Source organism: Jaculus jaculus, chromosome 4, assembly GCF_020740685.1.
Source record: "Jaculus jaculus isolate mJacJac1 chromosome 4, mJacJac1.mat.Y.cur, whole genome shotgun sequence".
NCBI classification, from domain to species: domain Eukaryota; kingdom Metazoa; phylum Chordata; class Mammalia; order Rodentia; family Dipodidae; genus Jaculus; species Jaculus jaculus.
The window spans coordinates 156,098,386-156,114,590 of NC_059105.1; the positions used below are offsets into that span (position 1 = coordinate 156,098,386).

General features: G+C 42.1%; 1 protein-coding gene across 2 annotated transcripts in view; it reads left to right on the plus strand.

The window, feature by feature from the left end:
- The window catches only part of Lmln (leishmanolysin like peptidase), an 83,847-nt gene that overhangs the window by 36,782 nt on the left and 30,860 nt on the right, over positions 1-16,205 (plus strand). The window contains exons 11-12 of one of the 2 annotated variants that reach the window (XM_045148530.1): positions 3,269-3,345; positions 11,854-11,964. In XM_045148530.1, the coding sequence (XP_045004465.1) occupies positions 3,269-3,345; positions 11,854-11,964 (188 nt within the window). The remainder of the gene's footprint in view (positions 1-3,268; positions 3,346-11,853; positions 11,965-16,205) is intronic. The other variant, XM_045148529.1, reaches the window with a different exon arrangement.

A 16,205-nucleotide genomic window follows, 5' to 3' on the forward strand; every position in this document is an offset into this window, starting at 1 on the left:
ATTCACTAAGTAGTATCAGGGTGGCCTTAAACTCACGGTGATCCTCCTACCTCTGCCTCCCGAGTGTTGGGATTAAAGGCATGTGCCACCACACCCAGCTGGATCGCCTTATTTTTAAGAGCTGTATGGTAATAAGCTCCTTTTTTGTGTATCTGGCTTATGTGGGTCTTGGAGAATTAAACCTAGGGCCTTTAGCTTTGCAGGCAAGTGCCTTTATAGCTAAGCCTTTCCTCCAGCTCTATAAATAACTTTTTTGTTCTTTCATGGTAGGGTTTTGCTGTAACTCAAGCTAACATGTAATTCACTGTATGGTATTGAGGTGGCCTCCAATTCACAGTGATCCTGCTACCTCCACCTCCAGAGTGCTGGGATTAAAGGCATGTGCCACCATGGCCTGCAATAAACAACTTTTAAATTTTATATATTTTTGGACTGAGGAAATGGATCAGTAGGTAGGAGAATTTGCAAGCATGAAGACCTAAATGTGACCCCAAGCATCCTTATAATGTTCTTTTTTTTTTTTAATTTTTTGTTCATTTTTATTTATTTCTTTGAGAGAGAAAGAGGCAGAGAGAGAGAGAGAGAAAGAATGGGTACGCCAGGGCTTCCAGCCACTGCAAACGAACTCCAGATGCATGTGCCCCCTTGTGCATCTGACCAACGTGGGTCCTGGAGAATCGAGCCTTGAACCGGGGTCCTTAGGCTTCACAGGCAAGTGCTTAACTGCTGAGCCATCTCTCCAGCCCCCAAGCATCCTTATAAATAGTTGGGTATAGCCATGCATATGTGTCACTGCAGAAACAGGAGAATGGCTGGAGCTCACTCCTCATCCAGACTGAAAGTGGCGATTCTAGGCTTAGTGAGAAACTCCATCTAAGAGAAATAATGAGGAAGATTAATAGAGGAGGACAATTAACGCTCTCTCTGGCTTCCACATGTGTGTACACAGGGCCTGTGCATGTATACACCACACCACATATATATATATAATTTATATGTTTAGGTCATTTGAGACAGGGTCTTATAATCTACCCCAGGCTAGCCTTGTTGTATTGTCCATACTAGCCTTGAACTTGCATGGATCTTCCTGTCTCTGCTTTCTGGTTGCTGGGAATTACAGATGTGTATCACCATGCCTGGCTAAAACTCTATAAAATATTTATTTGGGGCTGGAGTCATGGTTCAGCTGTTAAGGCGCTTCCTTGCAAAGCCTAATAACCTGAGTTTGATTCGTCATTGCCCACATTAAGCCAGATGTACAAAGTGGCACATACATCTGAAGTTTGTTTATAGTGTTAGGAGGCCCTAATATGCCCATTTTCCCTCTGTCTCTCTTCTGTCTCTCTCTACTTGAAAATAAATAAAAATAAAAAAATAAGCCAGGCATGGTGGCGCACACCTTTAATCTCAGTACTTGTTGGGCAGAGGTAGGAGGATCACCATCAGTTCAAGGCCACCCTGAGACTCCATAGTGAATTCTAGGTCACCCTGGGCTAGAGTAAGACCCTACCTCGAAAAAACCAAAAAAGAAAAAAGAAAAAAAAGAAAATCCCATCACTTGGGAGGCAGAGGTAGTAGGATCACTGTGAGCTTGAGGCCACCCTAAGACTACATAGTGAGTTCCAGGTCAGCCTGAGTTACAGCAAGACTCTACTTCAAAAATAAATAAATAAATAAATAAATAAATAAATAAATAAATAAATAAATAAAACAAACAAACATATATATAGCCAGGCATGGTGGCACACACCTTTAATACCAGCACTTGGGAGGCAGAGGTAAGAGGATTGCCATGAGTTTGAGGCATCCCTGTGATTACATAGCACATTCCAGGTCAGCCTGGGCTAGAGTGAGACCTTACCTTGAAAAACAAAAACAAATTTAAAAAAAAACTAAAAAATAAAATATACACACATGCATACATATATACATACATATACATATACAGGGATGACTTAGCGATTAAGGCACTTGTCTGCGAAGCCTAAGGATCCATGTTCAACTCATAACATAAGCCAGACGCACATGATGATGCAAGTGTCTAGAGTTTGATTGCAGGAACTCTCTCATAACAGTAAGGGCTGGAGAAGATGGCTTAGCAGTTAAGGCATTTGCCTGCAAAGCCAAAGGACACTGGGTCGATTCCCCAGGTTCCATGTAAGCCAGATGCACAAGGTGGCACGTGAATCTGGAGTTCATTTGCAGTTTCTGGAGGCCCTAGGACACCTATTTCTTTCAAATAAATAAGCCATATTTAGAATAAAATAAAATAAATATAGTTATTTATTTGAGGGAACAGAGATGTATGCATCACTTTGTACATCTGACTTTCTTTGGGGGGGGGGAGGGTAATGTGTCACTGTAGCCCAGACTGACCTGAAACTCATTTCTCAGGCTGGCTTCAAACTCATAGTGATCCTCCTACCTCTGCCTCCTGAGTGCTGGGATTAAAGGCATGTGCCACCATGCCCGGCCATACATCTGACTTTTTATGTGTATACTGGGTAATCAAACTTGGGCTATCAGGCTTTGCAAGAAAGCACCATTAATTCCTGAGCAATCCTCCTTAGCTCCAAAGGCCTTAGCCCAGGATAACCTGGAATTCACTATGTAGTCTCAGTGGCCTCAAACTCATGACAATCCTTCTACCTCTGCCTCCTGAGTGCTGGTATTAAAGTTGTGTGCCACCACACCTAGCCCAAAAACCTTTTTTTTTTTAATGTGTGTGTGTGTGTGTGTGTGTGTGTGTGTGTGTATTATTTACAAACAGAGAGAGAGAATGGGCATGCCAGGGCCTCTAGGTATTGTAAACAAACTCCAGATTCATGCACCCCTTTTATGCATCTGACTTTATGTGGGTATTGGGGAATCAAACTCTGGTCATTAGGTTTTGCAGGCAAGTGCCGTAACTGCTGAGCCATCTCTCCAGCTCTAAAGGCTGTTTTTGATGGATTGTTTTGCAGTTCTGGGGATTGAATTCAGGGTGTTTTATATGATAGGTAAGTGCTGTACTCTAGATATGTCCCGTTCTAAACATTAAAAAAAAATATTTTATTTGCCAGGCATGGTGGCACACGCCTTTAATCCCAACACTCAGGAGGCAGAGGTAGGAGCATTACTGTTGAGTTTGAGGCCAGCCTGCGAATACATAATGAATTCCAGGTCTGCTTGGGCTACACCCTACCTCAAAAAACAAAATGAAAAAGAAATTACCAGAAGTTGCAAAATAATTTTCTAATTAATAATTGATAATTACTATAATTTTCAGAATGAAGCAATGACTGGGTCTCACACACAGAACCGAGTCTTGTCTCGAATCACTCTGGCATTAATGGAGGATACTGGGTAAGATACCTCTGAAAATATATGAATTTTTTATTAAAATGAAATGAGTATTAAGCAAGATTTGGGGGCATATGCCTTTAATCCCAGCACTTGGGAAGCATAGGTAGGATGGCCAGCCTTGTTTAGAGTGAGACCTTACCTCGAACGGAAAAAAAAAAAAAAAAGAAATGAATATTAAGATTATATGTTAAGTTAATATGGACACAATCATTCAAGTGGCTTACACCTGTAATTTCAGCATTTGGGAGACTGAGGTAGGATCATCATGAATTCAAGATCAGCCTGGGCTACAGAGTTAGTTCCAGGTCAGTCTGGGCTAGAATACAACCCTGCCTCATTTTACATGAAACCAAAATGTACTTACTGTTGTGCATTTTGGCACATGCCTTTAATCTCAGCACTTGAAAGGCAGGTCTAAAGGTTTATTACTTTCTTGACCCAGAACATCCCACAAAATCATGCAAATCAAAGGGTTCAAATCTTCGTGTTCACTTTAAGAACACCAGTGAAACTGTCCAGGCCATACCACAGGTATGCATATGTGAAAAGCCACCAAGTGTCTGAAAGGTGTCACTTTAAAGCAGCATGTGTCATTCTGGCGGTATAATGGTGGAATTGGTAGGTGTGCCCAGGCAAAACAGTAGGACCAGACACAGGGTTGGTGGCCCAAAAATGAGTGCTGAATTTCTAGTGCACATGCTTTAAAATGCAGAGAGAAATGCTGAACATAAGGTGCTAGATGTGGATTCTGTGCTCACTGAGCATATCCAGGTGAACCAAGCACCCAGCATGCACTGCTGTACCTATAGAACTCATGGTTGGATTAAGCCATATGAGAGCCGTCCCTGTCACATTGAGATGATCCTCACTGAAAAGGAACAGATTGGTCTTGAGCCAGAAAAGGTTGCACAGAAGAAAAAAATAGCCCAGAAAAAACTGAAGAAATAAGAAGTTATGGCATGGGAGTCAATTTAGCATAAAAATAATGGGAAAAAATTTTTTTGAAGAATGAAAAAATAAAACATGAAAATAGTTGATATTGCTAGGTGTGGTGGCGCACGCCTTTAATCCCAGCACTTGGGAGGCAGGGGTAGCAAGGTCACGGTGAGTTCAAGGCCATCCTGAGACTACATAGTGAATTCCAGGTCAGCCTGGGCTAGAGGAGACCCTAGAGAGAGAGAGAGAGTTGATATTGCCTTAATTATCGGTGGGAATCAAAGAAAAGTAAGGATTTAAAAATTTTTGGTTGTTGCTAACTCTGAGAACACTTTCAATAAAAAGAAGGGGTAGTATTCAGATGAGCACAACCCCTGCCCACTTGGGTATAGCCCTGGCCTGTATATGCCCAGATTGTGGATCAGGCTCATTTGGTGCCATCTTTACTGCCCAGCTCATTTGACAGAACCCACCCTGAGCAGATACCATTAGATTAGACCTTCTTTGCACTAGTCATACTCCCTAGGTCACCCAGCATAGTCCCTTGCTGCCCACCCAGAAAGTAGGCTGCTCAGTTTACAGTGTGGCCAGCCCAGGCCACCCCAGCCAGAGGAAGGTGGATCAAGTCACTCAAAACAGGTCACACTATTATTGCATTCTCAGCAACAAAGGGAGTATCTCCAGAAGGACAGACCTTGGAAGGCAGAGGTGGGAGGATAACCATGAGTTTGAGGCCAGCCTGAGACTTCCATAGTGAATTCCAGGTCAGCCTGGGACAGAGTGAAGCCCTACCTCAAAAAATAAAAAAAGGGGGGGGGGTGTGAGGGGCATGATGGCACACGCCTTTTATCCAAACACTTTGGAGGCAGAAGTAGGAGAATCACTATGAATTTGAGGCCACCTTGAGACTACACAGTTCCAGGTCAGCCCGGGCTAGAGTGTCTACCCTGAAAAGCTAAAATAAATAGAGAAAGAGAAAGAGATAGGTAGATGCACTCTATAGAGGTAGAGAAAGAGAAAGCTTTACCTTAAAACCATAGTCTATTACTAATAAATTCCATTGGGCTATTCTCTATAGTGAGCTGTTGGTCAGGGAGACCCATGAGGCTCCCCAAAACAATGCAGGCCATTGCCAGAGCACTTGATTTCCCACCTTAACTAAATGTTAAAACCCTAGTGCTGAAGATCCCTCAGGATGCAATCACATGATACTGAGAGGTCATGCTAGAACTGAGAAGGAAGTCAGCTCCCCGAGAGTTGCTTAGAGATAAAAGTCACCAACAGTATGAACAAGTGGTGTTTCCTGCAAGCAACAAATTCAACCAGCCAGGCAAGGTGTACCCAGTGGTGCATAGGTTATGGTACTTAGGTTGTTAAAGTAATCAGCTGCTCTCTGGTTGCCTATGAGATCCACTAAGTGAGAGGGAATTTCATGGCTTGTACTGAGAACCAATTCCAAAGCCTATATAGTTCAGAAGGACTCTAGAGGGAAGTTTCCATGTTTTGTGGTAAAAGAAGAGGTTATACCCATCAACAAGTTTTCTAAGAGTCTGTCTTTATCCACTTTTTAAGATCCATGCTGCTCTCACTCTTGACTAGAGCATCTAGTTTTAACAAATGGCAGTGAATCCTGGGGTGATCCATTAGAATGACAAGACTCGTTAGAAAGAAAGCTGACTGCCTAACACAAGATGAGTCATCTATCACAGCTGCCATGACCCAAGAAACATTACAGAGGAAGTGTACATTAAATTTGAGTGCTGTTCTCACTGCTAGCCTGTGGACCTCCTCCAGGGAGATAGTAAGACACCGAGGAGACTCAAAACTCATTAAGTCAGAAAAACAGAGGCTACTGAGATTGCAACACTAAAGGAGACTTTTAACAAGCTCTCCAAGGTTCAGGAAACATTGTGGAAGAGGGATGGAAGAATTGTGAGACATGGGGTAGGGAGTGAGTATCCTGAAGTATTGTTTCCCTCACAGAGACTGGTGCATTCATGACCCCACCAGTGTATACCAAAACCCCACCTAGGAGGGTCCTCAGCGGAATGCAGATGGTGGAAAGGGGACAGAAGTGGATAACTTGATGGGAATATGACCAGTTTGTAATATTTTCACATACAAAATACTGAATTCCAGGTCAGCCTGAGCTAGAGTGGGACTCTACCTCGAAAAAGAGAGAGAGGAAGCTGGAGAGATGGCTTAGCAGTTCAGGCACTTGCCTGTGAAGCCTTAGGTCCTAGGTTCAATTCCCCATTAACCATGTAAGCCAGATGCAAAAGTTAGTGCATGTGTGTGGAGTTCACTTGCAGCAGCTGAAGGTCCTGGTACTCTCATTCTCTCTATCTGCCTCTTTCTCCCTCTTTCTCCAAAAAAAAAAAAAAATATATATATATATATATATATATACACACACACACACACACACACACACACACACATATACATATGTATACACACACACATACACACACACACATATACATACACACACATACATACATACATACACACACTTTTTTTTCCCTGGTTTTTCGAGATAGGGTTTCACTCTAGTTCAGGCTGACCTGGAATTCACTATGGAGTCTCAGGGTGGCCTTGAACTCACAGTGATCCTCCTACCTCTGCCTCCCAAGGGCTGGGATTAAAGGCATGTGCCACCACGCCTGGCTAATAAATATATTCTTTAAAAAACTAATTTCGGGCTGGAGAGATGCCTTAGTGGTTATGTGCTTGCCCATAAAGCCCAAAGACCCCCTGTTCAAGGCTTGATTCCCCAGGACCCCTGTAAACCAGATGCATCCGGTGATATATGCATCTGGAGTTTGTTTGCAGTGGCTGGAGGCCCTGGTGTACCCATTCTCTCTCTCTCTCTCTCTCTCTCTCTCTCTCTCTCTGTTGCTCTCACTTTCAAATAAATAAATAAGATAAAATAAAATGATCTAGGGCTGGAGAGATGGCTTAGCAGTTAAGGTGCTTGTCTGTAAATCCTAAGGACCCATGTTGGACTCTTCCAGGTCCCACGAAAGCCAGGCACACAAAGGTAAGGTAAGCACAAGGTTACACATTCCCACTAGGTGGTGCAAACACCTGGAGTTCAGTTGCAGTGGCTGAGGCCCTAGCATACCAATTCTCTCCCTCTGTCTTTCTCCTAAAAAAAAAAAAATTAAAATCTAGCAGACGTTGTAATGGCACATGCCTTTAATCCCAGCACTTGGAAGGCTGAGGTGGGAGGATCACTGTAGTTTGTGGTCAGCCAGAGACAATATGGTGAATTCCAGGTCAGCGTGGGCTAGAGTGAGACCCTACCTCGAAAACCAAAAAAGAAATAAAAAATCTAGGGGCTGGAGAGATGGCTTAGTGGTTATGTGCTTACCTGTGAAGCCTAAGGACCCCAGTTAAGACTCGATTCCTCAGGACGCACGTTAGCCAGATGCACAAGGGTTGCACGCATCTGGAGTTCATTTGCAGTGGCTGGGGGCCCTGGCGCGCCCATTCTCTTTCTTTCTGCTTCTTTCTCTGTCTGTTGCTCTCAAATAAATAATTTTTTTAAGAAAATGAACCAAGAAGAAAGACCCAATCATTGTCACTTAAGAAAAAAAAATCTAATCTAGCAATTGTGTTCTGTGACATTTACTCAGATATATCAAAATCAGCCAAGTGTGGTGGTGCATGCCTTTAATCCCAGCACTTGGGAGGCAGAGGTAGGATGATGACATGATTTTTAGGCCAGCATGGGACTACAGACTGAAATTCCAGGTCACCCTGAGCTAAAGGGAAACCCTGCCTTGAAAAAGAAAAAAAAGGGCTGGAGAGATGGCTTAGCGGTTAGGCGCTTGCCTGTGAAGCCTAAGGACCCCGGTTCAAGGCTCGGTTCCCCAGGTCCCACGTTAGCCAGATGCACAAGGGGGCGCACGCGTCTGGAGTTCGTTTGCAGAGGCTGGAAGCCCTGGCGCGCCCATTCTCTCTCTCCCTCTATCAGTCTTTCTCTCTGTGTCTGTCGCTCTCAAATAAATAAATAAATAAATAAATAAAAGAGATGTGTTTGTTTGTTTAAAAAAAAGAAAAAGAAAAAAAAAAGTTGAAATATGGCCACACAAAATCCTGCATTCAGACATTTATATTAGCTTTACTCATAATTGGCAAAGCATGGAAGCTGTCAAGATGTCTTTCAATAAGTAAATTCACAAAACTGTGCTACATATGACAAAGCAGTACTATTCACTAGAAAGAAACCATCCAAAGACATGACATGACGGTCAGTAAGTGAAAGATGCCTGCATGAAAAATACTGTACAGTTTCAATTATGTGATGAAAGGCAGAACTATAGAGGCAAGGTAAAGATTAGTGGTTGCCATGGTTCGTGCAAGAGGGAATGATCAATATGTAGAGAAGAGAGAATCTGAAGGACCCAAAAAGCTACCCTGTATTTATAGCTATTAGAATAATGTCTCTCATCTATTAAAAAATAAATAAAAAAGAAACTATCCTGTGTGACACTGTAATGATAGATGAATCTTATTTAGTGTTGAGCTACAGATCAAACCTAAGGTATTAAGCATGTGTGTTAGGGAAAATATACACACCTACAGAATGAATAGCATGAAAAGTGATCCCTAGTGTAAACCATGAACTCGAGGCAATAATGACATACCAGTGTAGATTCACCAGTTGTAACCAATGTAGTGCTTTGGTAGGGGCTGTTGAAAGTAGGGAAGCTGTGAGTCTATAGAGATAGTGAGTATCTGGGAACGCATTGTGCCTTCTGCTCAATTTTGCAATAATCATTATACAGCCTTATAAATAAACTTCAAAACATTATGAATGAGCATTTTGTGTTGTCTAAATTAGATCTCGTTTTTTTTTTCAATTTTATTTTTATATGACAGAGAAAGAGGGAGGGACGAAGGGAGAGAGAGACTGGGCATGCCTGGGCATCCAGCCTCTGCAAATGAACTCCAGATGTGTGTGCCCCCTTGTGCATCTGGCTAATGTGGGTCCTGAGGAATCTTAACCTGGGTCCTTTGGCTTTGCAGGCAAATGCCTTAACTGCTAAACCATCCCTTCAGCCCATATCTCAGTTTTTTAAACAAACAAACATATGTATAGACAGATATTGAAGCCAAAACTTAAAATCCCAGGCATTGCTACTACTTTTGCCTGTGTCTGAGTTCACTCCTTTGTAAAATAGGGATAATATGGGCTAGGGAGTTGGCTCAATAATTAAAAACACTTGCCAGTTAAATAGGGATAACAGTAATACTTGCTTCATAGAGTTTCATGAGTCATAAAGGAGTTACTATATGTAAAAAAAAATAGTACAATGCCTTGGCACATTGTAATTGTCAACTAAGTTACTAGCATTTTCTATAAAACCTGAACCAGTCTCATGAGAAAATATTTACCTTTACTGTCTTCAGTGTAGTTGTAGTCCTTCATGCTGCTGCTTGTGAAAGCCAAAAAAGAAATGTTAATCAAAGTCCACTAAGTTGATGTAACAGCTCAGGTAGGCCACTAAGAACCCCACTGGGTGCCAGTGCTGCCCTTGCTTCCTTAGCCAGCTTGTGCTTCCTCTGAGCACAGCTTAAATTTGCATCCTCAGAAAAACCACATAATTCCCCTGACTAGCTCATGTTTTCTGTTATGGTTCCATTAGCAACTTTTACTTACCTTTCATGATATTCAAGACTTAAAATATTTTGTTTTAAGCCTGGCATGGTGGTGCACACCTTTAATCCCAGCACTCGGGAGGCAGAGACAGGAGGATTGCCGTGAATTCAAGGCCACCCTGAGAATGGAGAGTGAATTCCAGGTCAGCCTGAGCTAGAGTGAGACCCTCCCTTGAAAAAAAAAAATTGTTTTAATATCTGTTTTCCTCAGTTGGCTAGAATTTTTATAAGTATGTTTATTCACTCTAGTAGCTTATCATTAAGCAAATGCCTCCTATATAACACATGCTATGATGAAAGGGTATTAAGAGAGAGAGCCAGAGGCCAAGGGGTGAGACCATAGTTCTATCCAGAGACTCAAAGCAAGTAACTAGCTACATGATCAGTTCCTAAAGAGTTTTGAGGACTGGGCTGGAGATACAGCTTAGCAGTTAAGGTGCTTGCCTGTGAAGCCTAAGGACCCATGTTCAACTCTCCAGATCCCATGTAAGGCAGACACACAAAGGTGAGGCAAGTGCAAAGTCGCACATGTCCCTTAGGTGGCTCAATCGTCTGGAGTTTGATTGCACTGTCTCAGGCCCTACCGTGTCAATTCTCTCTCTCTGTCTCTCCCTGTCTAGAATAAAATAAGAAAAAATTTAAAAGAAGGTTAGAGGACTTAAAAAAAAAAAAAAGAAGAAGGTTAGAGGACTTAAAAAAAAAAAAAGAAGAAGGTTAGAGGACTTAAAAAAAAAAAAAAGAAGAAGGTTAGAGGACTTAAGAGAAGTGTATTGATAAATCTGTTTACTGGTACACTGAGTGAATTTAGGAAAGAAATTGGCTATATGGCAAAAACAATTTATGATGGAAGCTCAGCAGCAGGAAGTGGCAAATGTTCACAGATCTCTTTGGTCCATGTTATTTTGATGATTCTGATTTTGTTGTTGTTTTCATAGGTAGGATCTCATTCTGTAGTCCAGGCTGGCTTGGAACTCATAGCAATCCATCTACCTCTGCCTGATGATTCTTTACAGACAGAACTTGAGATCTGGGCATGGTGGTGCACACCCTTAATCCCAGTACCAGGAAGGCAGAGGTTGGTGGATTACTGTGAGTTCCAAGCCAGTAAATAAATAATTTGTTGGAAAATTGGTGTAACTGGTGATAATAATTGTAAGATATTCTAAGACAACTGTGTGTTTTTTCTCATTTGTGGTTTCTAGATTTTTTTGCACTTATGTGTGTATAGTATATGTGCATATGTACATGTTTTTATGTGTTATGGACATGTGTGGAAAGGAAGGGGAGAAGAAAGGAAGGGATAGAAAAAAATTAAGGTCTTAGTGATTAAGGCATTTGCCTGGGAAGCATAAGTAAATAAAATACTTGTAAAAAATTAAAAAATATATAATATATAATGAAAGTAGAAGTGAAATTGTTTAGGGAATTGGGGAAGGTCTAAAAAAAGGAGGAAAACAAGCCACATGTGGTGGTGCACACCTTTAATCCCAGCACTGGGGAGGCAGAAGTAGGATTGCCATGAGTTCCAGGCCACCCTGAGACTACATGCTGAATTCCAGGTCAACCTGGGCTAGGGTGAGACCCTACCTTGAAAAAGAAAAAAAAAGATAGTAAAGAGATATGCTTAACATACAAACTAGAGCCTGTTGAATCTACTTTCCCTCACATCAAACATGGTAAATATGTCTTGCTCTCTAAACATAAAAGCACCTGACACAGGACAGGCTATACAACCTTGCTGCAATGATCTTGTGTGATCCTGAAGCAGGCTTTGCAAATACTCAACTGTGGCCATGACCTTCAAAGTCCCCATTTGTGCATTGTTGAGATTTGTAATGGGCATGCTAAAGTCCATTTTTAAACAGCAGTGATAAAAGTGTTCTGTTTAAATTATTTCTGCAGTTGGTACAAAGCAAATTACAGCATGGCTGAGAAGTTAGACTGGGGCCGAGGAATGGGCTGTGACTTTGTCTGGAAGAGTTGTAAATTCTGGATTGATCAGCAGAGGCAAAAGTAAGCATGCATCTTCTCACAATATCTTTGATTATAAAATTCATTTCTGATGTTCTTTACCCCAAGCCTAAAATATCAAGTATTATCAAAGTATGTTTGAGCAGTTTGATTTCACAATGTGTAGAAAACCTTCTATAGAGATCTCTAGGGCTGGAGAGATGGCGTAGCGGTTAAGCGCTTGCCTGTGAAGCCTAAGGACCCCGGTTCGAGGCTCGGTTCCCCAGGTCCCACGTTAGCCAGATGCACAAGGGGGCGCATGCGTCTGGAGTTCGTTTGCAGAGGCTGGAAGCCCTGGCGTGCCCATTCTCTCTCTCTACCTGTCTTTCTCTCTGTGTCTATCGCTCTCAAATAAATAAATAAATAAAATTAAAAAATAAAAATAAAATATTTTTTTTTTAAAAAAAGAGATCTCTAGGGATCTGGGGAGATGGCTCAGTACGCTTGCTGCACGATCATGAAGACATTGGGTTTAGTCCCACCATCCATGTGAAAATCGTGCATGCCTGTACCCCAGTGCTGAATGGGGCAGAGCCAAGAGGATCACTGGTCAGCCGGAAACTAGCAGAAAACCCCAGCAGCTCCAGGTTCAGTGAGAGATTCCATCTCAAGGAAATAAACTGGAAGAGCTGTAAAGGAGGACACCCAGCATTCTCCCCTGGCTCTGCACCATGCATACAGACATGCACATCTGTACACACGTATGCGCACATCATACCACACAATGCAGCAAAAAGAAAAGATAAAGCCTTTTGGAAGTACTTGCTAATATATCATAGTAGTAAGAATAATTGTGCTTTTTAAAAAAATATTGTATTTCTTTACTGGCAAGCAGAGAAAGAGCAACAGGGTTCTCTAGCCACTGCATATGAACTCCAGATGGATGCACCACTTTGTGCATCTGGCTTTATATGGGTACTGGAGAATCAAACCTCAGTCCTTTGGCTTTATAGGCAAGTGCTTTAACCACTAAGCTATCTCTTCAGCCTTGTTTCTTTTTTATTATTTTTAATTTTTATTTATTTTTATTTATTTATTTGAGAGAAACAGACATAGAGAGAGAAGGGGCGCACCAGGGCCTCTAGCCCCACTGCAAAGGAACCCCAGATACATGCGCCCCCTTGTGCATCTGGCTTACGTGGGTCCTGGGGAATCACACCTTGAACTGGGATTCTTAGGCTTCACAGGTAAGTGCTTAACTGCTAAGCCATCTCTTCAGCCCCCCCCTTTTTTTTTAACAAAAAAAAAATTACTTTCAGGCTGGAGGGATGGCTTGGCAGTTACGGCATTTGCCTACAAAACCAAAGGACCCAGGTTCAATTCCCCAGGACCCACGTTATCCAGATGCACAAGGGGGCACATGCACTTGGAGTTCCTGGCACGCCCATTCTCTCTCTCTCCCTTTCTCTGTCAAATAAATAAACAAAAATGAATTTACAAAAAAAAGACTTGCAAGCATAGTGAGAGAGAACATGGCATGCCAGGACACCTAGCCACTGCAAACCAGCTCCAGACGTATGCGCTACCTGTGCATCTGGCTTTGTGTTCATACTAGGGAATTAAACTTGGGTCCTTTAAGCTTTTCAGGCAAGCACCTTAACCACTGTGCCATTTGTCTAGCCCACAGAATCGTTTCCATTTTTTTCTAGGTAGGGTCTCACCCTAGCCCAGGCTGACCTGGAATTCACTCTGTAGTCCATTCTGGCCTCAAGCTCAGGGTGAACTTCCTACCATATGTACTCAAGGATGACCTTAAAATCCTTTTTTGTATTTTATTTTATTTTTTTTTTTCCAAAGTAAGGTCTCAGTTTAGCTCAGGCTAACCTGGAATTCACTATGTAGTCTCAGGGTGGCCTTGAACTCATGGCAACCCTTCCTCTGCTTCCCAAGTGCTGGGATTAAAGGCGGGCACCACCATGTCTGGCTGTCCTTAAACTCTTGATCCTTCTGCCACTACATTCCAAGTACTGGGATTCCAGTATTTCAAAACGAAAATATAGTCGCAATCTTGGCAAAATGACTCAGACACACCATTTAAGGACATCTGCCTTATGTGGGTCTTGGGAATCAAACACGAGTCCTTTGGCTTTATAGGCAAGCACCTTAACTGCTAAGCCACCTGCCCAGCTTTGGTATTGGAACCTAAGTTGTACAATGACTAAAATGGTTTGCCTTTTTCTTTTTGATTGCTTCAAGATTACTAATGACTGTAGTATGTAGATGTTGTCAATTTAATAAATTGTTGAATAAAACTTTTTTTTGGCTTGGCATGGTAGCACACTCCTTTAATTCTAGAACTCAGGACATTGAGTTAGAGCCCAGCTTGGGCAACTGAATTCCAGATCAGCCTAGACTAGAGGGAGACCTTTACAAGGCTCAGGGTCCATTTGCAGAAGAGGTGGCAGAAAGAATGTAAGAGCCAAAGGTAGGGTAGGACTTCTTACAGTGTGCTCCTCCAGACACAAAGTGGCCTGGAGGGATGGTTTAGCGGTTAAGGAATTCGCTTGCAAAGCCAGAGGATCCCAGTTTGATTCCTCAGGACCCACGTTAATCAGATGCATAAGAGGGCACACACATTTTCAGTGTCTGGAGGCCCTGTCGTGCCCATTCTCTCTCTCTCTTTCCCTCTTTCTGTAATAAATAATTTTTTTTAAAAAACAGATGACTTTAAAAAAAGCACAAGCTGGAAGGGTGGCCTAACGGTTAAGGTGTTTGCTGTCAAAGCCAAAGGACCCAGGTTTGATTTCCTACACCTATGTTAGCCAGATGCACAAAGGGTGCACGAGTCTGGAGTTTGTTTGCTGTGGCTGGAGGCCCTGGCGTGCCCGTTCATTCTCCCCTCCCCTTTCGCTCTGTCAAATAAATAAATAAAAATAAGTATTTAGGGCTGGAGAGATGGCTTAGCGGTTAAGCGCTTGCCTGTGAAGCCTAAGGACCCCGGTTCGAGGCTCAGTTCCCAAGGTCCCATGTTAGCCAGATGCACAAGGGGGCGCGTGCGTCTGGAGTTCGTTTGCAGAGGCTGGAAGCCCTGGCGCGCCCATTCTCTCTCTCCCTCTATCTGTCTTTCTCTCTGTGTCTGTCACTCTCAAATAAATAAATTTAAAAAATTAAAAAAAAAATAAGTATTTAAAAAAACAAGCACAAACAAAATGGCTTGGATATCTATGACCTCACAGTGCCTGCCACTACCTACATAGGACCATCATAATGGAAGGGAAAGATCATGACATCAAAATAAAAGAGAGACTGATTGGGGAGGGTGGGATATGATGGAGAATGGAGTTTCAGAGGAGAAAGTGGGGGAAGGGAGGGAATTACCATGGAATATTGGAAGTTGTCAATAAAGAAATTAAAATTAAAAATCTTTGTTTTTAAATTTTGAGACAGTGTCTCATGTAACACAGGCTGATATTTAGCACAACTTTTTTTTTTAAGTACTTATGTATTTGAGGGAGAAACAAATAGGGAATGGACATGCCAGAACATCTAGCCATTGCAGACAAATTCTAGATGCATGTGTCACCTTCTGCATCTGGCTTTACATGGTTACTAGGGAATTTAACTCAGGTCTTTATGCTTTGCAGGCAAGCACTTTAACTGCTGACCCATACCAACAGCCCAACCTTAAACTTCTTTGTTTTTTCGAGGTAGGGTCCAGGCTGACCTGGAATTTACTATGTAGTCTCAGGCTGGCCTTGAATTCACAATGATCTTCCTACCTCTGCCTCTCCATTGCTGGTATTGAAGTCTTGTACCACCACACCCAGTTCCAATTTTGTACTTCTTGATCCTCCTGTCTTTACCTCCCAAGTGGTGGGATCATAGGCATGTAAATTCTTTGAACTCAATTATGGAAAAATCCTTCCCTCCCTTCTTTCCTCTCTTCCTTATTTCCTTTCTTTCTTCATTTATTTATTTGTAATCAGAGAGAGATAGTAGAGAAACAAACAGGGCCTGTAGCCACTGTAAAAAAAAAAAAAAAACAAAACAAAAAAAACAGATGCATGTAAGCCTTTGTGCATTTGGCTTTATATGGACACTGGAAAATTGAACCTGGATTGTTAGGCTTTGCAGACAAGCTCCATAATCGCTAAGCCATCTCTCCAGCCCCAAAAATTTCACTCTTTGAGGCTACAGGAACACCTGCCCTCTCTTTTGAGATTCTGTTTACTAATTGTGTAGATTTTAGGCCAAGTTCTGGAATTTAACTTGTTGGCATTGAAACTACAAGGTGTCTGGGCTTA